At 41.8% G+C, this 26,234-nt stretch overlaps 1 protein-coding gene across 9 annotated transcripts in view; it reads right to left on the bottom strand.

The window, feature by feature from the left end:
- The window catches only part of SNX9 (sorting nexin 9), a 95,173-nt gene that overhangs the window by 23,698 nt on the left and 45,241 nt on the right, over positions 1–26,234 (bottom strand). For 4 of the 9 annotated variants that reach the window (XM_084827909.1, XM_084827904.1, XM_084827903.1 and 1 more), the window contains 5 exons: positions 4,882–5,035; positions 4,134–4,287; positions 2,965–3,049; positions 2,161–2,286; positions 1,866–1,983 (listed from right to left, as the gene is read on the bottom strand). In XM_084827909.1, the coding sequence (XP_084684035.1) occupies positions 1,866–1,983; positions 2,161–2,286; positions 2,965–3,049; positions 4,134–4,287; positions 4,882–5,035 (637 nt within the window). Of the gene's footprint in view, positions 1–1,865; positions 1,984–2,160; positions 2,287–2,964; positions 3,050–4,133; positions 4,288–4,881; positions 5,036–13,577; positions 13,662–26,234 lie in introns of all 9 variants that reach the window. The other 5 variants (XM_084827911.1, XM_084827906.1, XM_084827905.1 and 2 more) reach the window with 2 other exon arrangements.

The following is a 26,234-nucleotide window of genomic DNA, read 5'->3' as shown; positions in this document are numbered from 1 at the left end:
AATCCAATGAGTGAACTTCCACTCACACAATGTGACTTTCCCCTCTTCTCCTTCCCCCTGCAGCTCCGCATATACACTTGAATCTGCTCTGGAGGATCCCTCCCATTCTGCTGACAAAAGCTGTTCCATTGGGAGGAGGGATTGACTGGATACCACCCAAACTTCTTGGTTTTGTTCAAGCTGCACATTCTCAATTTCCATATTCCACATAATGCCTTAATTTATGCTAGCAAACACTTTTGTCTGTTAAATATAAGATGGATTTCAGGTTAAGACAGAATATCTGCTTGGCCTAGGAAGATTTAATTTCCCTTTAAGAATGGTGGTAACTTGTTGGGTGCATAGTTTTAGAAAGTATTAAGTATGGAAGGTTAGAGGGGGGAAAGCTATGGCCAATGATAGAAAGCCAGTAACAGAACAGCACTGGTAATACAGTCCACTGCAATTTGTGTGCCATCTGGTGAGGTTTGCAATCCCAGCTGTCACTGGCCTTTGCAAGGGTGGGGTGGGGCTAGTCAAATCTGCACCCAGCAGCATGCTAAGAATGTTCTGTCTGTCTGTCTGTCTGTCTGTCTTTCTCCAGCTGTAGAGCCCTTGATCAGATGCCTGAAGCCAGTAATGGGCTGGATGAAGGGCAATAAACTGATGGCCAATCCAGATAAAATCAAAGTTGGCAGTAGGAGCAGGTGGATGGCCCATTCTGGATGTGCATGATTATCCCTGTAGTAGTAGACCTGCATCTTGGGGCTACTCCTGGATCTAGACTTGCTACTTGAGTCTCAGGAGGTAGCTATGGCCTGATGTGCCTTTCTTCAGATTGTCTTGTTACAACAGCTTTCTGTTAAATTTAGAGAATTTTATAATTCTCTAAAGTTTAATGATCAACAATTCACAATGAACTCAGTAGGCTCATTGGTTCACACTGTTTTCTTCTAAGCTCATGCACACATTTTAGAAAATACTGGTGGCATTTTAAGTTTGATGCTGCCTAAAGGGAAGTTAAGTCACTTCCTCAGTTTTCAGTTTCCTTGGCATTAATCCTAGTATATATACATCAATGCTTCAATTTTCTTTTCATGCAGTAATATTGTTGTATTTTCAGCAGTACACAAGAGCTACAGCACTGGCTGTATATCTAATTCTTTATTATTGCCTGACTTTATATAACTGTTTAAAAGATCATGCTTGAGGGGGTAAGGAAAGGCAGTGGGAAAGTGCCAATTAATTAGAACAGAAGTTGTAGACGTTTTGTCTCCCCATCACAAGAAGGTTCTACAATTCCCACAAGGAAGTCCTACAATTCATTACATACTGAATTAGTTTACCTTGTACTTTATAAAACTGGAGCAAGTTCTAAAATGATACTAAATAATAACATCAATCAATTATTATGTGATTTCACATAATGAAATCAATAGAAAAACTGACTCCTGAAACTACGTAAACCAAGTATTAAAATGCAGTTTTTTCAGGAGGTAGAGCAAATGTAACCAGCAACAGTACATTCTATTCTCAGTCCTTTTGTCCTCATTCTTAGTTTTTATTTCTCAACTGTGCTTCCAAGCTTTGAGACAACTATCATGGTGGCTGGGGATGATGGGAGTTGCAGTCCAATGCATCCGGAGGGAACCTGATTGAGAGAAGTTGCTTTAATGTGATGATACTAAGATGCAAACTGAAAGTTTCCTTATTTCCAAAGTGACCTCTTTCATTAATTATTGTGAACTGCCCAGAAAGCTTCAGCTATTGGGCAGTATAGAAATGAAATAAAATTATTTTTCAGGAAAATAACAATGCTAATTAGAGTGAGTAAGAAAACACACTAAACGCTATATTTCAAGAACATTCAGTTTTGAGAAATTTACCTGTAACTTGTTTGTCTGGAAGAGATGGAATTGGAATGGCTGATCCAAACTTAATCAGGAGACGCTCATATAACCAATCAAAGTGTTTATATCTGTGGTTGACAGATCGATTAGTGTTCTGAAAAATAGGCAGACAAAAAACTCTTGCTTATGATATTTCCAAAATATATTTATTACAATATTTGTAATAGCCATTATTACTTAACTGTTTGATGTGACACTTCTATAAACTATACAATAGTAATTGGGGCATTTTGAGATGTCACCTGATGAAACACCTCTGGTACGCACTTACTGTACACGTAAGCTGATATTCGATGTAGCTCTTCAGACCATACATTTTAGAACCTTTTTTGGGATCAGCCACAACACAGTCAAATGTAGAGGTAGGGTAAACCCACATTGGACCATAATCTCCAATCTACAGAACAAAAATATTTAAATAATTAAAATAGTTAATAAAATATTGATTAAATCTAGGCACCCTACACAATATCATATCTAATTTACATTTAGAGCCTAGGATCCAGCAATTCTATCTGAAAGCAATTAGTGCCTGTAAGATTCCTATGATTTAGCATTCAGTTCTAATATAGCAATGGGCCTAATAGGGTGTTATGACCTGGATGTCTGTCTGGAACAGGTAGTCAATGCACCTTGTGCAAACTGCCTTTTAGAATCTCTGAAACATTCCTATTTCCACACTTATTTATCTGAATGACACAATTAAGGACCGTACTGTGTAATTTCAACTAGAGAGCACAAAAGTCTGCTTAGGGAGAAAAATGCGCTAAAAGTTAAGGTGGTTTGACTGTGCAGTAGTGTGCTGAACAAGGGCTTGAATCCTGGTCCACGATCACTATTAAAAGTAGTAAGTGAATTATACGCTTGATTTCTAGGGAAGTGTACTTGAGGCTTCACAGTCCATAGTATGCAAATGACTCAGCATGTGCAAGACCCAAAAGTTTTTCATTCAAGCAGTGCTTTCTTCAGAACATGTTGCTTTATCTAAGCACAGTGAATATTTTAGAAGTATTTATACTAATGGCTCATGCAGTTGCCAGACATATAGATAGATAATTAGAAATATAAAACTTACAATTATAGGAATTTTCTCTTTGGGTTTTGCTAGCTGCTTTGCCAACAGATACTGTTCCACTCCAGGTTTTGCAAATCCAGGAAATCTGATCAGAGAAATAAAGTGACTAACTCCTTCTTTCAGAGGCTCTTTGCCAGATTCAGAAATGCCAGCCATATTTTACAGACACTGGCCTTTCCAACAAGATAAATGCAGCTATTACCCAAATAATTGCGCCAAAATGACCTAGTCACAGACTGATCAACAACTGCATTAGGAATGTATAGATCTTCAGCTACAACGAAGCCATCTCTGATTGGCTAAATTCAGCCAATCAGAACAAACAGTGCAGAGGAACAGTTTGTACCAACTGCCACTATAACACCATCTGAAAGGCTTCAGAATTCACCTCTGTCATTTGATAGATTGACAGTTATATTTTCCTACAGTTCAGGCCATGGGCACAATCCAGAACCACCACCCCTCATATGCATGAAAAAGACCTTGTCCACAGGAAGAATTACATCTCCTCACTTCCCAAACAGCCCAAGCACACTCCTGAGCATACAGCAAACACTTTTTAAAAATTATTTCCAGAGTTGAAGTAGCAGCTGTCAATGCAGTGCTGGGTAGCTGGACAGAAGGAGGCTGCTGTTAGGGGGAAGGTGTATATAAAAGCCCACTGGGAAAATAGAACTAGTGATATACTTATCTGGATCAAGGCCAGAGATAACCTATTAAGACAATTAACTGCATCATACCACTCCCTTCAGAAAATAAAGGGAACTAGCAAACTATATGGTCAAATATTCAACATATTTGAACATACAGAATTCAACATTCTATGTGAACAGTTGTATGATACCACCTGAGGGGCTCAGACATTTCAGTCCAGCCTTTCCACATGAGAAAGATGATCAATCCCAATTCAAATGTACACTTTTATTTGGAAATACAATTCTGGTTTGGGAATTTAGAAAGAGTAAGCCTTGTTTTTCTGCTTTTTCCTTCAGCTGAAGAATACTGAATTTCTGACCTTTTCCTACCAGAAAACTGCATTATTTGGATACTTCATAGAGTAAGCAGGCTACAGATTATGATCACAGCAAACTCTGATTCAAATTATTTTTGCTTTTAAAAAAATAATTTCCTCTTTATTGTTTCACCCCATTCAGAACTGCACATTTTACTTGTTAAGTGGTATTTTCATAGCAGCTCCACGGCTATTCCCACGCTGAAGCCCTGCTGGATCAGAAGGCTCTGTCTCTTTATAACCAAGGTAGGGGGCAGCCGTTGATTTGGGGTCATCCCAGTCATCATCCCAATCATCGTCATCAGCAGCTGCTAAAAGGGAGAGGACACTGATTGTCTATGCAGTGCTTAAACCACACATTTGTAAGTATAGGCATCTATTTAACTGACACATGGGAACATAGGAAGCTGCTTTATAGCGAGCCAGACCACTGGTGCATCTAGCCCAGTATTGTCAACACTGACTGGCAGTGGCTCTCCAGGGATTCAGGCAGGAACCTGGAGAAGCCAGGTATTGAACCGGGGATCTTACTCTACCACTGAGCCCCTCCCCCATAACTGATATTATCTATTTTAGTATGCCCTAATGCAACATTCACACTAAGTTGTCAAGACTAAAGAGCATTCTAACGCACAAAAGGTATAGCTTTCAAAGTCAGAAGGATAAACTGTAGGGTGCTCCAATTCACACACAGGCATGAAATAATCCTCTGTCATCTCAGTGTCTTGCCATTATTACTGGAATGTCCATTAAGAATCTGCTGGCCATTTCTGAGTATGTTTACCCTGTAGCATTAGCAGAATTCTGAAACATATCAAAGCTCATTCTCTTCTAAAATTAGGTGTATCTTGAGTCCCACCACCACTTCTAATAATCCACACCCGTTACAGAAACACTCTGCTGACCTGGACCTTGATAAGCCTGTGGATGACCGAATGCTGCTGCATCCCAGTTGTTTGAAGTGCTATTCTTCTGCTTTGTTTCAGGTTTTGTTGCCCAGCTATCAGCAGCTGTTGTATTATCCCAGCTTGACCAAGGGTCATTTGCACTGCTAGTAGCCTATGTTAAAAAAGGGAAGGGGTGGGAGAGAACATTCATGTTTTTTAGGAAATAGCATAGATAAAAAGTAAAATTAGAACAGTGATCTTTGATTAGTGATTAGGACCAACCTGCCAGCAAATGGATCATATATGTAGTGACCAATGGGAGTAGGAAAGCTTTTTTGCAAATAACATTACCCAACTGCCAATGAAACCCCACCCTCTCAATCTGAGCCTACTTTAAGTTTGTGAAGGGGGAATTCCCACAGACAAACACTGTCCTACCTATACTGGAGTATTGTCTAGTTATTAGATAGACAAGAAGTAAAAACGTCTAGAGTGTGCGTCCACTTTCTATCTATGGAAATACATTCCATTTTGATACTCCAATTAATGAGTGAACAAATGAGTCACTGAGGCTCAAAGGTCTTTGTATCTATAAAGCAGGGATGGGCAACTTGTGGCTCTCCAAATGTTTTGGCTTACAACTCCCAACAACCCTAACCAACATAACTCATGAGGACTCATGGGAGTTGTAGACCAAACCATCTGGAGCATCACAAGTTGCTTGCCCCTGCTATAGAGGCTTTAGCTATACTGACTGACTCACTCTTTAAAACAAATTTGTTAGCTTTTTGTCCAAATGATCTAGAAAGATGAAATTTGGTACACATCTATTCTAAGATACTCCAAGTACTAGAAGAAAAAGAGTCTATAAATTGCACATTTAAAAAATATCTAACAGTCAAAAGGCAAAGCATGACGCCTATCTCCAAACAGGAGCAACTGTTGATAGTTGATAGCAAGCAAAACCACACATGGGATGGAATGTTGCATTGTGGAAGTTCTTATTGGGGCAACAGATGTGGCAGGGGGAGGAAAAATAATTTCTAGTACCAACAGAAATGTATATCTATGGTTAAGGGACACAAGCATTATTTTTTAGTATATGCACTTGTGAATGCACACACTGAAAATATGAAAAGAGGTACTGATTACCCAATTAATAAGCCTTGGGTCACGTCTCCTGCAACTTTCAAATGAAAAGCAGCCAACCACAATAAAAGCTTTTTGTTCAACTTTTTTAAAAATAAGTGTTCAAATAAGCACAACAAATTCAATAAAGTTTCTGTCATTATTAAAAAAGGGGGGCAGGGAGATGTCCAGTTCAGACAATAATATCATGGCTTATTAAGCCAAACTATGCATGAGCCTTTTGCTTGTGCACAGAGCTCCTTTGAACTTATATTCATGGGACTAAAAATTAAAGCATGAAGTAAATGAGGTTAATTGTAGACTTGCAGGTTTAATTGCAACAGAGAGGAGCGAAGGGCCTGTATTGTGGGCAGAAGGGTGGCGCACATCTCGGTTTAAAAAGCCAAGAGCATCATCTGCATACAGCCAATATCCACAATTCCAAAAGCTAAACAAGTATTTTTACTTCTCAGCTGCAACCTGTATTCATTACAATGCTAGCAAACTTATATGAAGTTATTTTAAAATATGTCTATCATGAGAGCAATGACTTGCAACAAGAATTGTGCTATATAGCCATAGAAGCAACAATGTTCAGTTAATAACTTAACAAAAAGAATACGTTTGATTATCATAGAAAAGTAGGGTTGTAAGGGGCCTACAAGGCCATCGAGTCCAACCCCCTGCTCAATGCAGGAATCCAAGTCAGAGCATCCCTGACAAATGGCTGTCCAGCCTCGTCTTGAAGGCCTCCAGTGTGGGAGAGCCCACCACCTCCCCAGGTAATTGGTTCCATTGTCATATTGCTCTTACAGTCAGGAAGTTTTTCCTGATGTTCAGCCGGAATCCTTCTTAAAGTGTGGTGCCCAGAACTGGACACAGTACTCCAGATGAGGCCTAACCAGTGCTGAGTAGAGGGGAACTAGTACTTCCCGGGATTTGGAAGCTATGCTTCTATTAATGCAGCCCAAAAGAGCATTTGCCTTTTTTGCAGCCACATCACATTGTTGGCTCATGTTCAGCTTGTGATCGACAACAATTCCAAGATCCTTCTCGCTTGTAGCGTCGTTGAGCCACGTATCCCCCATCTTGTAACTGTGCATTTGGTTTCTTTTTCCTAGGTGCAGAACTTGGCATATATCCCTATTAAATGTCATTCTGTTGTTTTCTGCCCAGCGCTCCAGTCTATCCACATCACTTTGAATTTTGTTTCTGTCTGCCAAAGTATTAGCTATCCTGCCCAATTTTGTGTCATCTGCAAATCTGATCAGCATTCCCTGCACCTCCTCCTCCAAGTCATTCATAAAAACGTTGAAGAGCACTGGGCCCAGGACTGAGCCCTGCGGTACCCCACTCGATACCTCTCCCCAGTTTGGGAAGGTCCTATTGATAAGCACTCTTTGAGTCCAATTCTGTAGCCAACTGTGGATCCACCGGATCGTTGTTTCATCTAGCCCACTTTGAGCTAGTTTGCTCATCAGGATATCATGGGGCACTTTGTCGAAAGCTTTGCTGAAGTCGAGGTATATGATGTCTACAGCATTCCCACGGTCTACAAGGGAGGTGACTTGATCAAAAAATGAGATCAGATTTGTCTGGCAGGACTTGTTTTTGACAAATCCATGTTGGCTTCGAGTAATCACGGCATTGTTGTCAAGGTGCTTCCAGATGGATTCCTTTATCATCTGCTCCAGAATTTTCCCAGGGATTGATGTCAGACTGACTGTAGTTCCCAGGTTCCTCCTTTTTACCCTTTTTGAAGATAGGGACAACGTTAGCCCTCCTCCAGTCATCTGGCACTTCCCCCGTCCTCCATGATTTCTCAAAGAGAATAGACAGCGGTTCTGAGAGTTCTTCTGCCAGTGCCTTTATTACTCTAGGATGCAGTTCAGCTGGCCCTGGAGATTTGAACTCATTCAAAGTAATTAGGTGTTCCTTGACCATATACCTATCGATCTCAAGCTGCAATCCTGCCCCTTCAGCCTGTACTTCGCCTTTGCCAGGGGGGTCACAGACCCTCTTTTGGGAGAAGACTGAGCCAAAGTAGGAATTGAGCACTTCTGCCTTTTCTTTGTCATCTGTTATCGTTTTGCCATCCTTATTTAATAGCTGAACCACCATTTCTTTCCTCTGCCTTTTACTATTCACGTAGCTGAAGAATGCCTTTTTGTTGTTTTTAGCATCCCTTGCTAACCTCAGCTCGTTCTCAGCTTTAGCCTTCCTGACGCCATCCCTGCAATTCTGTGCTATCTGCCTGTACTTTTCCTTTGTTACTTGGCCTTCTTTCCACTTCCTATATGTGTCCTTTTTTGTTTTCAGGTCATCCCTAAGCTTTTTGTGAAACCACAATGGCTTCTTCTGTTGTCTTCCACCTTTTCTTCTTGTTGGAATTGTTTGTGATTGTGTTTGAGAATTTCCTTTTTTAAAAGTTCCCACCCATCTTGGACTCCTTTTCTCATTAGCGTCGCTTGCCATGGGACCTTACTGATCATTGTTCTGAGTTTATTAAAATCAGCTTTCCTGAAATCCAGGGTACGCGTTTGAGTACACTCGGCTTTTGCTAACCTTAGAACCAAGAACTCAAGTGCAACATGGTCGCTTTCCCCCAGAGTTCCTGTAACTGCTACTTTATCCACTAAGTCATCTCTGTTGGTTAGGATCAAGTCAAGGATAGCCGATCCTCTAGTTCCTTCCTCTACTTTCTGTAGGAGGAAGTTATCAGCCACGCAAGTCAGGAATTTCCAGGAGGAGCCATGTTTTGCAGAATTTGTCTCCCAACAAATATCGGGGAAATTGAAGTTCCCCATTACTATTACATCATGCTTCCTTAAAACATTGGCTATTTGCTTTTCAAAAGTTTCATCCTTGTCTTCTCCTTGATTGGGTGGCCGGTAGTAGACTCCGACCACCAGGTTCCTTTTATTCTTTGCTCCATTTATTTCAACCCAGATGCTCTCGATGGGGCTACCAAGCTCCTCCTCCTGTATTTCTGTGCAGAGATATGTATTTTTCACATACAGTGCAACCCCACCTCCCTTTCTGTTGCTCCTGTTCTTTTTGAACAAGTTATATCCTTCAATTCCTGTATTCCAGTCATGAGAGTCATCCCACCAAGTGATGTCAGTGATCAGTTGATGTCAGGGTGGACACTGAGCCCATGGAGTCCCAGAGTAGTTCTTATTCTGAGGAAGAGCAGTCGCTCCTGGGAGAGGAGCACACTCCTCTTTCCCAGGGCCAACAGCTGACGGAGATTCCTCCCACCAGCATTCCTAGCTTAGAAAGCAGTCCAGGGAGTGACCGAGCGCAGATAGCAGACTTGGTGGATGCGCGACATTGACGCAGAGAGCAGCGCCAGATGGAGGGCGCGGAAAGAAGGCGTAGTGCCCGGTTGGCGCGCAAACAACGGCTGCACCCAGAGGATCCAAGGGAAAAGGGGAGGGACTCTCCCTAGTCCTTAAGTTCAGGGGTCTGCCAGTAATTCCCTTTCAAACGGGGACCAACTGTTCCAACTTAGGGCATAAGTACTGTGCTGCTCAGATCTAGTTGCAAACGGTAGAGTTGTTAAGTTGTAAAAGAAGAATAAAGCTTTGAAAGGAATCCCTTTGTCTGTGTCTGGACTTGGCTACTGGATTAGACTGAGAGAGGCCTCCAAGGAGCCCTTGACAGTTATACCTATCAGGTCATAATTTCCCTCTTGTATTAAGAGTTCAAGTTCATTCTGTTTGTTTCCCATACTCTGGGCATTAGTATATAGACATCGAAGACCATGTGGTTCATAGTCTGGCTTTCTTCCTACATGTGTCTGAAGACTATTACTGGGCGCTATCAGAGCTGTTATCATATGGAATATGGACACAGATAAACAAATTCTATGAGACTACTTCTGAAAGACTCAAATATTGAACCAAAGTAAAGTTTTGTTCAGAGAAATTGGGACATGCATGCTACTTCAATAGATTTGCACAGTTCAAGCTGCAACATTTGGTTTTACATGGAACAGCAAGGTAAGAAAAAATGTTAAGTGCAAAAATACTTATGTGCAATATTATAGAGCCCATTCACAGATTAGACTGCCTTCTCACATTACATTGGCAGCGTGAGAGCAGGAGCAGCACAGCTCCTCCCATAGCACAGAGGAAGAGCGTCACACCAGTGTCACACCTGTGGAATTACCATCAATAAACTATAGCCTGCTACGGCAACCACACGTATATTCATAATTAGAAAATTCAGTTCTTGTAACTCTAAAACAGGGATGGGCAATTTGTGATCCTCCAGATGTTGCTAGACTACAAGTCCCACCACACCTTACCACTGACTATGCTATTTAGGTCTGATGGGAGTTGCAGTCCAACAACATCTGGAGAGCCAGAAATTGCCCACTTTTGCTCTAAAAAGATACACCCTTACATAGTTACATTTGACGAACATATTTACCACTGAATTTAACAGTCTGTTTTCTTTTTAAAAAATCAGCTGGCTGCAGAACACACACCAGTCAGTAACCTGCCATGAAATCCCATCAAATAGAGATCACCTCTCAAACAGCATTCAAGTACTACAGACCTATCGTTATTTTTGAGTATGTTTACTGAGTAGACATCTCCTTCTAACATCTAAATAAGACCTAAATCTTAATGTGTCAGATATTTCTCTGATAGGGCTGGAAAGCCAGTATGTACAGTTAACAAGCATTTGTGCATGCATTCGTGCAGTAGTGGTATGACAGAAAGGCGCCTACATTTTATTGCACTCAGATGTTCAGATTATCTTTTCTCTATCCAGTATGAAAGCGGTTCATGAACACCATTCTCTGCCCACCCCAGTCTCTTCAGAAACGAACACATGAAATTGTACATTACAACAATCCTCCTGAATCTATTACCTGTATCACTTTCAATCCAGATACACAGTCAGGGCAAGAAATATTGGAACAAGGATAACTGTTTTGGCAGTTGGCCTCGGTACACCACCACATTGAAGTTGAAAGGAAACACACCCAGATGGGAGTGAAGTCAAGACTTTCAGCTGGAATTCAAGGGGTTTGACAAAAGTGGGGCACTAACCATTCAGGAAGGACAGCTAGTGGCATACACACACACCCATCACTGGTGGCCCATAGGTAATGGAACAAACCAACATCATTTCAAACTTAAGGATCGCCTTTAATACCTGGATGAAAATCCTTTGCAATCAATGAGTGCCTGAAGACTGGAACCCATGGACATGACCACATGCTGAGTTTCCTCCCTTGAGATGCTTTGCCAGGCCTTTACTGCAGCTGCCTTCAGCTGCTTCTTGTTTGTGGGTCTTTCTGCCTTCAGTCTTGTCTTCAGTAAGTGAAAAACACGCTCTATTGGGTTGATATCAGGTGACTGACTTGGCCATTGAAGAACAGCCCACTTCTTTGCCTTGAGAAGCTCTTGGGTAGATTTTGCTGTATGTTTTGGGTCATTATCCATCTGCAATATGAAGCAGCGTCCTATCAGTTTGGCAGCATTCGGCTGAATCTGAGCAGAAAGTATAGGCCTATACACCTCAGAATTCATCCTGCTGCTTTTATCAACAGTCACGTCATCAATAAACACCGGTGACCCGGTTCCATTGGCAGCCATACATGCCCATGCCATAACACTGCCTCCACCATGTTTGACAGATGATGTGGTATGCTTTGGATCCTGAGCTGTTCCTTTCCTTCTCCATACTTTTCTCTTCCCATCATTCTGGTACAAGTTAATCTTGGTTTCATCAGTCCAAAGAATCTTCTTCCAGAACTGGGCAGGCTTTTTTAGGTGTTTGCTGGCAAAGGCTAATCTGGCCTGTCTGTTCTTGAGCATTACCAGTGGTTTGCACCTTGTTGTGAAGCCTCTGTATTTACATTCATAAAGCTGTCTCTTGACTGTTGAGGTTGACAATGACATGCCTACCTCCGAAAGAGCGTTCTTGACCTGGCTAGATGTTGTGAAAGGGTTCCTCTTCACCATGAGCAGAATTCTGCGGTCATCCAATTTAGTTGTCTTCTGTGGTCTTCCAGGCCTTTTGCTGTTGCTGAGTTAATTCCTTCTTTTTCAGGATGTTCCAAACTGTTGTATTGGCCACTCCCCCTGTTTTTGCTATCTCTCTGATGGGCTTATTTTGTTTCCTCAGCGTAATGATGGCCTCCTTCACTTGCATGGACACCTCTTTGGACCTCATGTTGGGAGTTCCAGTGGACAGCTACCAAATGCAAATGTAACACTCAGAACCACCTCCAGGCCTTTTATCTGCTTGATTGGTCATGGGGTACCCAGGAAATAGGCCACACCTGGCCATGCAGCTGCTTGTCAGCCATTGTTCCATTACTTATGGGCCACCAACGATGGGTGTGTGTGTATGCCACTGGCTGTACTTCCTGAATGGTTAGTGCCCCACTTTTGTCAAACCCCTTCAATTACAGCTAGAAGTCCTGACTTTGCTCCCATTTGGGTGTGCTTCCTTTCAACTTCAGTGTGGTGGTGTATAGAGCCCAACTGCCGAAACGGTTATCCTTGTTCCAATATTTCTGGCCCTGACTGTAAACACTGGGTTCTGATGGACCTGGTATTATGCCAGCTGAACATATGAAGTTGCCTTATACCAAGTTAGACAGTTGGGTCCATTTAGTCCAGTCCATTCACTTCAACTTGGCATTTATAGTGAAAAGGATCAGGTAGCGGGTGATGGGAAAGCTAACTGCCTAAGACCCTGGAGAACTGCCTCTAGGCATAGTAGACAATCCTGAGCTACGTGGACCAATGGTCTGACACAGTATAAGGGAGTTTTGTATGCTAATTACCTCTCAAATTAGATAGAAAAGTTTGTTGAACAGAGCCACCATTTGCACCCGTATTCATCCGTATGAATCCGTACTCATCCGTATTCTAATGAAGTTCACAGGCCAGTCTATGAAGCTTGTGTAAACCCTATCAGTTAGCCACAAATTTATTTACTAAGTAACTACATGGGGGTGGGGAAAGGGTATGCTTTCTAAGAAATGGCCTGTGATATGTTAACAAATGTAAACATTTGCATCTCTTTGGGACATGAAAGGATCTGTATAGACTGATGAGGAAGACTGTTAGTATTTAAGAACTATTCTGGTAAGAAAGAAATCTCTTCAAACAACAGTTTGGGGCTGCTATGGTGGCCTAGTTAATTCCTGGGGCTTCTCGAACTAGTAGAATCTTAACATATGTAAAACTGAGAAATAAGAAGAGAACAGCAAATCACAGGATCTTTTCCGAAATTTCACTTTGCTTACAAATGTACCATAACATCTCCTACCATTAATGCAAACAAAATAAAAAAGACTTTAAACCTAGTGAGCCACTTTCTCAAGAGTCTAAGAAAATGAGAACAAATCTTATTAGTTCTTTGTATCTTCACAAAATACCAAGAATGTATCAGTGATTGAATTAATATATTTCTATCATTTTTAGCTTATGCAGGTAGAGTGAAATGTTTTCCAGCTCTGTTCCTAGATTTTAGAAGGCAAGATTATAATACAGACTTGCAGGTGATAATCCACAAACAAGATGTGAGAAGGAGATCAAGTGGTTGGAAGTTACCTTTGTTGTAGAAGGAGCTGAAGGTGAAGACTGAGTAAAAATTTCCAAAATAGCTGTGTGAGTGGCAGATGCCAGAAAATCCACCTTAAAAATAAGAAACTCTCAGTAAAGGAGGAAAAAGAAGCAGTAAGGAAAACCTGCAGCAGTTTAGAGCCCTGCAACACAGACAGATTCTTACAGGCAAGAGGATTACTGAAATGTACACAATGCCATAAGACACCCATAATCAGAAGCAACATGCATCCAAGCAAAAGCTCTTTTCTGAAGATAGTAGAATTTTGCACTCAGCACCATATTCAAGCTACACTATAGTGTTCAGATCCCAGAAATTACATAGAGCACAAAAACGTTTTTAAAAAATGAAGTAAAACCATGCAACCAACCACAAGACATAGCTTTCAAAAGCCAAACACCACCTTCTGTCATAACACAATATAAGAAATGCTTCTTGATCTACTTACAAATGAACTTAATCTACACGCCTTCACACTGTAAGGATCGCACAATTCCTGAACAACACAGTCTTAAAGTATTTCCATTGCATGAGCACCAGTGAATTCATTCAGTGTTCTTACTTCTCAATAGAAGCATTAATATATTGTTACATTTATGGCTACAATGCATAAATGTTCACTCATTCATTCCACTAGAAGCATTATGGGAATTTGAGACTCTGAAACATATGCTGATAGGACGTGAAGGGAGCCTGTGTCCACATGCAATAGAAATAATCAAAAGACAGCATACAACAGTATTTAGTTGAAGGGGTTAATGGAAAAATATAAATGATCAAGAAATGACTGGGCCCATTAAGGTCCTAGACTTAGCTCATGATACTAGTAATTTGAGTAGCTTGCCTGGACTATGCCTTGCTTCATTACTTCCAGGTAACCAAATAATAATAAAAATTAAAATGTTTTATTAGACTTTGTATTCTGACATAACCGTAGTTATATAGCCATTGTGTATTATTTAAAATGCTTAACTTAGAAATTATAGTGGAGTATCACTTTCCTTCATGTCAATCTCCTCTGAAGTAGTATTTTCAGAAGTAAGCCAACAAGAACTTTCGTTGTTGTTCAGTCATTAAGTCGTGTCCAACTCTTCGTGACCCCACGGACCATAGCATGCCAGGCCTTCCTGTCCTCTGCTCTCTCCCGGAACAACAACTTACATCCTACCTATTTGAGCCAACAGGCTCCACAGGGCAGTTAAACCAATATTAAAATAAAAAATATAAAGCCATCAACCAATATTTATTATACGGTCATAGAATTATGACGGTGTGATACAAATAAAATACTTAATCATGGTTAGCATTCACTACTATTTGTCACCTTAATCAGGGGCAGGATCCCAAAAACATATAGCAGAAACATAATTTAGCTTACAGAACTAAACTCTCCCTACACACTAACTCGTACGGGTGGAGTGGGAGCAAGACCTGCTCATCACCCAATTTATCTCTCACTGGCTCAAACAGCTAGATTGCAAACAAAGGCAAGAGAACCACAGAAACTGTGATAACAATCGTTCGCTTGGTGCAGATATATAAAAATGAGCAAGCCTTGGGCTCATGAATTCTTCCAACACAACCATGAGGAGTTCAAAAGCTCTCTCTTCTATTTTAGATTAACTGCAGCTGTCTGAACTTAGACAAACTTTGGTTAATTATTAATTATGATTTGGTGAAACAAGCCAACTTCAGAACATAGTTTATGGAACTGGCTTGCTTCAACAAACCACAGTGAGGAGTTAACTACAGTGTAGGGCTTGCATGACACACTAACCTGAAGTTTATCTAAAATGAAAGCTTCTACTCTCTTCCTTGCAGCCATGAGGGGGAAGGGGCAAGTGTGTGAGCCCAAGATTCACTGCAGCTCATTCTAATAATGCTAAACCATATCATAGTCTGCAAAGCCACTAACCATGGCTCAGTATCCTGGTTTATTGCCAAAACTTATTCATGATGTAGGTATTCAACTTTAATGCTTTAACTATGGTTAGGTCATACACCTGCATAGGTGTTCTACTACCTAGGCACAAGGAAGAATTATAAGAATGTTCTAAGGTGTTCAACAAGCATGTACAGAATACATTGCATTTGGATATATTACACCAGTATTCACGTTTTTATACTAGCAACAATTGCAACAGTAAGAAAAACAAGAATAATGTAAGTTGTGGTTCAGCAGAGGGACTGTGTCATTTTACCTTCCATACAGATCCTCCTAATTTAGTGGGACTATATATATATATATATATATATATATATATATATATATATATATATAGTTATACCCAAATGCCTTGAGGCGGCAGGGTAGATGGGCATATTCATGAGCCCTGTCTTCAGGCCCTCCAGTTTTGTGATTGGAGGTTTGCATTTCCCTCCTTTGCTGGCCAGTTTAGCAGGCTTGAATTTAACCTGTTTCTAAAGGAACTGGCACTGCGGATCCCATGATCAGACTGTAGGTATAAGCGCACACCCTGGCATGTGAACTGCAGTGGTAGATAATGAAACGATGTAATTTTACGGCACCTTTATTTGTTTTAACCGTGTATCCTACGTCAATTGTGGGGTCCAAATGCACCTAAATGCAAACAGGATACAAATAAATAGATCTCCAAATGAAAATAACGAATAGCTCCATAATTACTGGTAAATGGCTTATACTATTGCGGACTACTGATTTTAATCAGAGTGCTGTGCTGTTTAGCTTATATAATAGTACTTGCATTTAGTAACAGTTTCTCAACGAAATACCAAGGGCTTAATCTACATATACTACAGGTGCTGTGCCTGCACCCAGAGCAACTCAATAGAGTCCTGCCCCACCCCAACATGTGCACAGGCAATGTGACTGGATATAAAGGAGGAATATTTAAGTGTACTGCATACAAATGTGAACACTCAGAAAAAAACTTGGAAAATATGAGGAAAAATGGTTTCCCCCCCATTTTTTCCCCCAATGGCCATTTTTGTTTTTTTTCGGAAAAACTGAATAGCTCTGAATTATGAAATATTTTCTTTTAGAATTTAAGACAAGGGCTGCATTCAGACGTCACTGCAAGCTATGGTGGCTTAATAAGCTACTCACATTAGTTCATTTAGAAAATAAGCTATTGTTATCTCCCACAAGCTACTGTGAGTAGCTTATTTTCCCTGCCCTCGCCCCTCCTCCTGCTCTGCCAGGTGGTATCCCTGCTTCCCTTGCATTGCAGTTTATGTGGAAAAATGAGCAATGTCAGTCTCATTATGGAGGGCTGTAAATGTGACACTTCACAGTAGCAGGATCACGCAATCAGGGGAGGCTGTACTATATCGTGCACCTATGTTCCCCTATTCCACAGTTGCCTCTTCTTTTTCCTTTTTTCACAGGGAGGTCGTCTGTTGACTTAGCTATAGCGTGGCTCCACGATAGCATGTTCAAGGGAGGCTGTCATTGTACTGGGGAAGCCTGTACTTTACTGCCCGACTTTGCTTTTTTACAAAGAAATGGCCAGAAAAGGGAAACGGGGGTGGGGGATATAACTCCTTGGCAGTTTGCTGGAATGGGGCAAAATTGCACAGGTGGGGTGCCCTCATGGGGAACCTCCAAAAGCTGTAGCGAATAACTGTGCAATTTTGTTTGTTCATGGAAAGTGCGCATAAAAGAAAAAGGGGGTGGGACCTATAACTCCCTGACAGTTTGCTGGATTGGGACAAAATTCCACAGGTGGGGACCCCTCATGGGGAGCCTCCATATGCTGTACTGGATAACTGAACAATTTTGCTTGTTCATGGAAGAGTGAGCAATTTTTTCCCCATCCATCTACTTTCCCCTATTCCACTGTTGCCACTTTTGCACATTTTCACAGTAGTGATCAGGGAGATCTTCTGTTGTGTGACTTTGCTGTAGCACGGTAGCGTGATGGTGAGATCAGGGGAAGCTGTTAATGCCAGGGGGGAAGCCTGTCAGTGCGTTCCTTCGCTCTAGCGGGGTCATGCAATAAGAGATCAGGGAAGGCTGTACCGTACTGCAGACAATTTACTGGAATGGGCAAAATTGCACAGCCAAGGTCCCCTCATGGGGACCCTCCAAATGCTGTAGTGGATAATTCTGCAATTTTGCTTCTTCGTGGAAAAGTGAGCAGTTCTTCCACTATTCCCCTATTCCACGAGTTGCACAGTTTCAAAGCAGTGATCAGGAAAGCCTGTCATTGTGTAATTCTGCTGTAGCAGGGTAGCGCAATAGCGTGAGGCTGTCATTGTACTAGAGGAAAGTCGTCATTTTGTAACTGTAGCGCGGAATCAGGGAAGGCTGTGCTTGTTTGGCTGCAGTTGTCCCTGGGCTGCTCGTCAGATCTTGGAAAAAGGGCTCTGCAGGCTGGAGCAGAACTGCCACAGCACTTTTAGCTACTCTTGCCAGCCGACTTTGTAGGTGATTGGAATAAGCCACGGTGAGCACCAGACAACACAATAACCCACCCTTGCTGCAGATTATGGGTTATCTGGGTGGGTTATTTCAGCCAAATAAGCCATCATGGATTTAAAAATTCTCAACAGACGACATGATAACCAATGATGGGTTAAATAAGCCATCGTGGCTTATGTAACCCATCGTGGGTTATTGTTACGCCCGAACCCAGTCAAGGTGTTTATATATTGTTACCAAGCCTTTACTCCCCCCCAAATGATTTCTAAAAACTATGTAATAAGAATTATTATTATATTATTTATTACATTTCTATACCGCCCCATAGCCAAAGCTCTCTGAACGGTTTACAAAGATTAAAAACATTAAAAATACAATATGCAAAACTTAAAAACATAAAACCGTATAGACAGTATAGACAACATAGATCTAAAAACAACTTTGAACTATCAGCCAAACTATAAAACGAATCCAAGGTCAATTAAAACTCAAAAAAACTTTTATAGAAAGAGCACTGCCTTGTTGTGGCGAAGGGGCTTGCGTAACTCAGTGAAGCCATAAGCTATGCCGTGCAGGGCCACCCAAGATGGACAGGTGATGGTGGAGAATTCTGACAAAATGTGGTCCACCGGAGAAGGAAATGGCAACCCACTCCAGTATTCTTGCCAAGAAAACCCCATGGAACGTATCACAAGGCTAAAAGATATGATGCCGGAAGATGAGCACCTCAGGTCAGAAGGTGTCCAATATACTACTGGGGAAGAGCAGAGGGAATTTCCATGTAGCACCAGAAAGAGTGAAGCGGCTGGGCCAAAGCCAAAAGGACACTCAGCTGTGGATGTGTCTGGTGGTGAAAAGAAAGTCCAGTGCTGTAAAGAACAATATTGTTTAGGAACCTGGAATGTAAGATCAATGAATCAAGGTAAGCTGGAGGTGGTCAAACATGAGACAGCAAGATTGAACATCGACATCTTGGGAATCAGCAAACTGAAATGGACAAGCATGGGCAAATTTAATTCAGGTGACTATCATATCTACTACTGTGGGCAAGAATCCCTTAGAAGAAATGGAGTAGCACTCATAGTCAACAAAAGGGTGGGAAAAGCAGTACTGGGGTACAATCTCAAAAACAATAGAATGATCGCAGTACGAATCCAAGGCAAACCATTCAACATCACAGTAATTCGAGTCTATGCCCCAACCACTGAGGCTGAAGAAGCTGAGGTCGATCGGTTCTATGAAGACCTACAACACCTTCTAGAACTAACACCCAAAGAAGATGTCCTTTTCGTCATAGGGGATTGGAATGCTAAAGTAGGAAGTCAAGAAATCACCGGGATAACAGGCAAGCATGGCCTTGGTGTACAAAATGAAGAAGGACAAAAGCTAATAGAGTTTTGCCAAGAGAACACGCTGATCATAGCAAACACTCTTTTCCAACAGCACAAGAGGCGACTTTACACATGGACATCACCAGATGGTCAATATCGAAATCAGATTGATTATGTCCTTTGCAGCCAAAGATGGAGAAGCTCTATACAGTCAGTCAAAGCAAGACCTGGAGCTGACTGTGGCTCAGATCATGAGCTGCTTCTTGCAAAATTTCGGCTTAAATTGAAGAAGGTAGGGAAAACCACTAAACCATTCAGGTATGACCTAAATCATATCCCTTATGAATATATAGTGGAGGTGACGAATAGATTTAAGGGATTAGACCTGATAGACAGAGTGCCTGAGGAACTATGGACAGAGGTCCGTAACACTGTTCAGGAGGCAGCAACTAAATCCATCCCAAAGAAAAAGAAATGCAAGAAAGCAAAGTGGCTGTCTGATGAGGCTTTACAAGTAGCTGAGGAAAGAAGGGAAGTGAAAAGCAAGTGAGAAAGGGAAAGATATATCCAACCGAATGCAGATTTCCAGAGAATAGCAAGGAGGCCTTCTTAAATGAACAATGCAAAGAAATCGAAGAAAATAACAGAATGGGAAAGACTAGAGATCTCTTCAAGAAAATTGGAGATCTCAAGTGAACGTTTTGTGCAAAGACGGGCATGATAAAGGACAAAGAAGGCAGCGACCTAACAGAAGCAGATGAGATTAAGAGGTGGAAAGAATACACAGAAGAACTACACAGGAAAGATCTTAATGCAGAGCTTTCCAAACTGTGTGCCGCGACACATTAGTGTGTCGGTGGCAGTGTGTAGGTGTGTTGTGCGAAATGCAGAAAATTGTGCGGAAGGGCACCGCGGAGCTCCCTTACGCGCGTTTGCTTCCCTTGGCCCCTCCCCCAGAACTTCCTAACCCCCAGAACTTCCCAGAACTAATGTTTAGCTGCTTTAACATTAGCTGCTTTAGGATCATGTGGCGTTTTGACGTAGGGCGGACATGATTGGCAGTGTTGGAGCGGTACGGCAAGATGGAGGTGCGGGGCGAAGAGAGGGGAGGGGAGGTGCCACCCTGGGAGCAGAGCTTGGCCAACACCGGCTCGGAGAAGTGACAGCGGCCACCAGCCCTGCGAGATTTCAAGTGCGCCCTTCGCAGACTTCTGCACCGCATTCCTGCGCGTCCAGGCCAGCGTAGCGTGCGGGTGGAAACGCGGCCTGGGACTGCACCAAGTGGGCCGTCTGCCATCTTGGCCAGTCGGAGTGGAGCTCAGTGGAGGCCAAAAGCCTCAGAATCAGCGTGCTCCCAATCACCCGGGCGAGCGCAGCTGCAGGCTGTCACCCAGTCAACCCACCTGCTGCTGGCTGAAGGGAGGCCACCCTCCCAAACCCAATGTGGCAAACAGCAAGCCACCCACCACGTGGCACTTATAATTTGATTTCTGCCGTTTATTTTTATTTTTACTCTGCTGTAATTGTGGATTAACCACCCACCGGCAGTGTACCACCGGAGAGTGCTGGAACTGGACTATGGACATAGGCACTGCAAATATTTACAGCAATATAGCCTTGTAGTGAGACATATATATTTACACCATTTTTGTTGGACTTTTGCTTCTCTACTTCATGTGTTTTTGCAGCTGAGCTCCTACCTGGGCCTATGTGTCCTAATATGTATTGTAAATACTTTAGTTAATTTTGTTTATTTTTCACATTTTCTTGCACATATTTACATACTGTTACTCATAAATGACAACAATGTATGTTATTATCTTACAAATCATATATTTCAAAAAATATAAATGAAAGGTTTTCATGAGATATGTTCTATCCCCATACATTCCGTTGTTACAATTTATGTATGTGGCCGTATCTCTTATAACAGGTTAGTTTAACCTCCGGTTTGCTAGTAAAACTGAATTACCGTGTCACGAAATGATGCATGTCTAAAAAGTGTGTCACCAACATGAAAAATTTGGAAAGCTGTTTTAATGTCCCTGATAGCCATGATAGTGCGGTCACTGAACTTGAGCTGGACATCCTAAAGAGTGAAGTCAAGTGGGCCTTAGGAAGCATTACTAACAACAAAGCTAGTGGAGATGACAGTATCCCAGCTGAGCTATTTAAGATCCTAAAAGATGATGCTGTTAAAGTGCTGCACTCAATATGCCAACAAATTTGGAACACTCAACAACGGCCACAAGACTGGAAAAGGTCAGTTTACATTCCAATTCCAAAGAATGGCAATGCCAAAGAGTGTTCAAACTACCGTACAATTGCGCTCATTTCACATGCCAGCAAGGTGATGCTCAAAATCCTACAAGCTAGGTTTCAGCAGTATGTGAACCGAGAACTACCGGAAGTACAAGCTGGGTTTCGAAGAGGCAGAGGAACTAGAGATCAAATCGCCAACATTCGCTGGATCATGGAGAAAGCAAGAGAATTCCAGAAAAACGTCTATTTCTACTTCATTGACTACGCTAAAGCCTTTGAATGTGTGGATCACAACAAACTGTGGCAAATTCTTAAAGAGATGGGGGTACCAGACCACCTTACCTGTCTCCTGAGAAACCTGTACGAGGGTCAAGAAGCAACAGTAAGAACCAGACATGGAACAACCGATTGGTTCAAAATTGGGAAAGGAGTATGACAAGGCTGTATATTGTCGCCCTGCTTATTTAATTTATATGCAGAGTACATCATGAGAAACACTGGGTTGGATGAATCACAGGTCAGAATTAAGATTGCTGGGAGAATGATCAACAACCTCAGATATGCAGACGATACCACCCTAATGGCAGAAAGTGAAGAGGATCTAAAGAGCCTCTTGCTGAGGGTGCAAGTGGAGAATGCAAAAGCTGGTTTGAAACTCAACATTAAAAAAACTAAAATCATGGCATCTGGCCCCATCACTTCCTGGCATATAGAAGGGGAAGAAATGGAAGCAGTGACAGATTTTATTTTCTTGGGCTCCAAGATCACCGCAGACGGTGACTGTAGCCATGAAATTAAAAGACGCTTGCTCCTTGGGAGGAAAGTTATGGCAAACCTAGACAGCATAGTAAGAAGCAGAGACATCACCTTGCCGACAAAGGTCCGTCTAATCAAAGCTATGGTTTTCCCAGGAGCAACATATGGCTGTGAGAGCTGGACTATAAGGAAGGCTGAGCACCGAAGAATCGATGCTTTCGACTGTGGTGCTGGAGAAGACTCTTACGAGTCCCCTGGACTGCAAGGAGGTCAAATCAGTCCATCCTAAAGGAAATCGACCCTGACTGCTCATTGGAAGGACAGATACTGAAGCTGGAGCTCAAATATTTTGGCCACCTAATGCAAAGAGAAAAGTCACCGGAAAAGACCCTGATGCTGGGAAAGATTGAAGGCAAAAGGAGAAGGAGACGGCAGAGGATGAGATGGCTAGATAGCATCACCGATGCAATGAATATGGACTTGAGCACACTCCGGGAGAGAGCGCAGGACAGGAAGACCTGGCGTTCTATGGTCCATGGGGTCACGAAGAGTCGGACATGACTTAACGACTGAACAACAACAACAAGAGAAGTAAAAAGTCTGGAAATAATGAAGCCGGGCGAGCTGTGTGTGTGTTTTTTAATCCTCTCTGTAAGATCCTCAGCATAGTTATTTTTTCAATTTCTTATTAAAAGTATTGATCCAATGTACCTTTTACTGATAGACATTTTGGGATGCTCCAAGGCATGCTCAGTTTCCCAATGTGTGAATAGAGTCACCATATCATAATATGGAAGAAAATGTACATTCTTGACAGGGCTTTGTTCTACAAAATCCTGTGTTTCTGGACTTGCCTTCCTCTGCCTCCAGTTCTTCCTGCTTCTTCTGGTTTCTAGGATGATTCAGATGTATCAGGGACTACTTGCTGAAGTTTCCTCTGGTCAGACATAAGCTAGGAATCTAAAGTATGTTATGTATAATTTGGTTTGCTTGTTAATCATGTTTGGTATATTACATTTTAAAAGTATAGTTTATTCAGACAATAATTATATATTTACTGAGTTCACTTCTTAAAAATTTTCAAATGTAATGATAATTTTATGAGCAGACCTTGTTATACATAATACAACTTTAGGAACATAAAGGCTGCTTTATGTTCCTAAAGCAGCCTTCCTCAACTTGGTGCCCCACAGATGTTTTGGACTACAACGGCCAGCATTCCTGACTATCCTGCCTGAGGCTGGTAGGAGCTGAAGTCACCAATATCTGGAGAAAACCAGTTTGGGAAAGGCTGTCCTAAAGCAACAAAGTTACTTTAGATGTGTTAAGACTGCTTAAAAATTGAGTATTGCTTATTTTTCGTCCCCCCAATTGTTTTTTTCCTTAAAAAAAAAAAAACAGGAAAAAAACATCCCCCCCCCCCCCTTCAACATTTCTGGAAACACCTCTTGCATCCTTAGCAGCTCTCCCTTTCAGTTCCTGCAAGTTACTTAAGTAACAGGCAAGGGGAAGGGAAAGAAAAACAGTGTTCTATTGAGCTCTATTTGGATCCTCTACAGGCAGGTGCTGTACTCACAGTCTGAGTGGATTCAGCCTCAATAGTTCAGCACACTGAGTGCATAGAAACAAGTTGTCACTTAAAACAAAAACTATGTTTATGCATGCCAAAGATACAAATTGTGGCTCTCAAAACAAGAGCTGAAGAGTCACCACCTTAACATATGCATTGCATGTCATCACTGAATTTGAAGCCCATTTATTTATTTTGTTTATACAATTTATTACCTGCCTTTCATTATAAAATAATCCCAACACAATGGAACACAATAAAATCATAGTGTCAACTGATAAAACAGTAAAATGTGGGAGAACAAAAACACAGGTAAATAAGTTTACAAGGCACACTAACACAGATTCAATCAAAAGCCCGGGTGAACAAATAGGTCTTGAGCTGGCGCTGAAAGCTTGTAAAATCCAATATCAAACATATATGAGGGGGAGACTAAGTTCCATAACTGGGGTGCCTATATCAAGAACTCCTTCTCTCAGGTTGCCATGAATCGAACCCCAGGTCAATGTGGCACCGTCAAGACAGCATCCCCCTACATCTTAATATCTGGGCAGGTACGTAAAATACTCCATCAGATATCCATGTCATAAGCCGAGTGAGGCTTTACATATTAGCACAAGCGCCTTGAATTTGGCTCAGTCTCTTATTGGTAGCTGTAAGGCCCCAGCCCTGTAAGCAAACTAACAGTAGTTGAGAGAGGCTTAGAGATCCATAATGCTCTCGGCTTTGGTTCATTATTAGTGGCAATGTGCTTGCAGGTGGGCCTCTTGGCTTGTAAAATGAGTCAAAGGTCGATATGACCGCCTCAGCACATTCCATGCTAACAAGCTCTGGTACCATTTATCTTATCAGAGTCTCAGATGTACCTGGGAAGTGGAGCTCTCTTTGTCTTAAAGCTACAGGTGTCTGTGCTGGGACCAAGCACTGTTAGGCTATGCTGGGAAAGTTGCAGATGAACTCTAATTAACTCTTGCTGCTGTCATGCTGCCTCACTGCTAACATGTATGGTATAAAACCCATCTTGCACCAGAGCTCTTGGTTCAGAGAAGCTGTCTGATCCAACCACTGGGCACACCTGTGCGCTGTAAGTACTCAACAAAGTCTCCTTGTAAGCAGCCTGGATATGGCTTATCACTTTCTCAGCACCTCCAAACCTTACCAGCCCACAGCCGGGGCATACAGTAGCCAATGGTGGTGTAATATGTTCCCAGACAGCTGTCCCACTCAGCAGCCTAGAGCCACAGCATTTTTTCACTAGCTGCAGCTTTTGATCCAGCCTCAAAGGCAAAGCACATTGCAATTGTCCAATCTTGAGGTTATCCAGTGCATGCATCACTATGGTGGCTATCTCTGTCCATGAACGGCTGTAGCTGGCAAACCAACTGAAGTTGAAAAAAATCCACTCCTCACCTTAAAGGCTGGGGGCAAACAACTATTATGAACTTATGTAAAACTAACCAAAATGAAATAAGTGGAGCTCCATCTCATGTCAAAGTAGACTCCACCACCAAAAACAATCAGGCATAAGGACTATACAATCTTTATTGCATTTATTGCTGAATGACTAAGCGGAATCATTGCACAGTGACCAAACACATTTTTATAAAACATGACCCACTTCACTGAGTAACAACTAAAAATCAGAAATACTGCAAATACAGTAGGGCACCAGGCAAAGTCACCCGCTTTCAGCTTCATTTGCGATCACTATAGAGCCCAGTCTTAAATTAGTACTACTGAAAATATCTGTGGAACAAAACAGTATTATATTTCTAAAGTTAAGTCTATGCTGTCATTAACTAATACTAAAGCAGGAGCAGGCAACGTGGTGCCCTCCAGATGTATTGGACTACAATCCCCATAAGCCTTAGCCAGCATGGTCAAGGATTATGGGAGTTGTAATCTGAAAACTTCTGGAGGGCAATTGCCTATCCCTGTCCTAAAATTTCTGCTCATGGAATTCTAAAGAGAACCAGTTCATATGGGGGAAGGATTTTCTACCCATCCAAGGTATTTTTAAAGATGAGTATCTTGCTTAGTCTCTTGTAAAACTGGCAGAACATATTGGTGAAATTGTTGTGGAAAGCAAACGATTCAAGAGTCACTTCAGCAGCATTATAAAAGCCATGTAACAAAGGAAGGTTAAATGTCTGTAATGTTATATTTTATTACTATGTCACACATAGAATCATAGAATAGTAGGGTTGGAAGGAGCCTATAAGACCATTGAGTCCAACCCCCTGCTCAATGCCGGAATCTAAGTCAAAGTGCATTCCTGACAGATGGCTGTCCAGCTTGATCTTAAATGCCTCCCCTAGTG

Source organism: Heloderma suspectum, chromosome 1, assembly GCF_057233095.1.
Source record: "Heloderma suspectum isolate Gila_16-S chromosome 1, 16-S_ref, whole genome shotgun sequence".
NCBI classification, from domain to species: domain Eukaryota; kingdom Metazoa; phylum Chordata; class Lepidosauria; order Squamata; family Helodermatidae; genus Heloderma; species Heloderma suspectum.
This window is presented reverse-complemented; position numbering and strand designations above follow the sequence as displayed.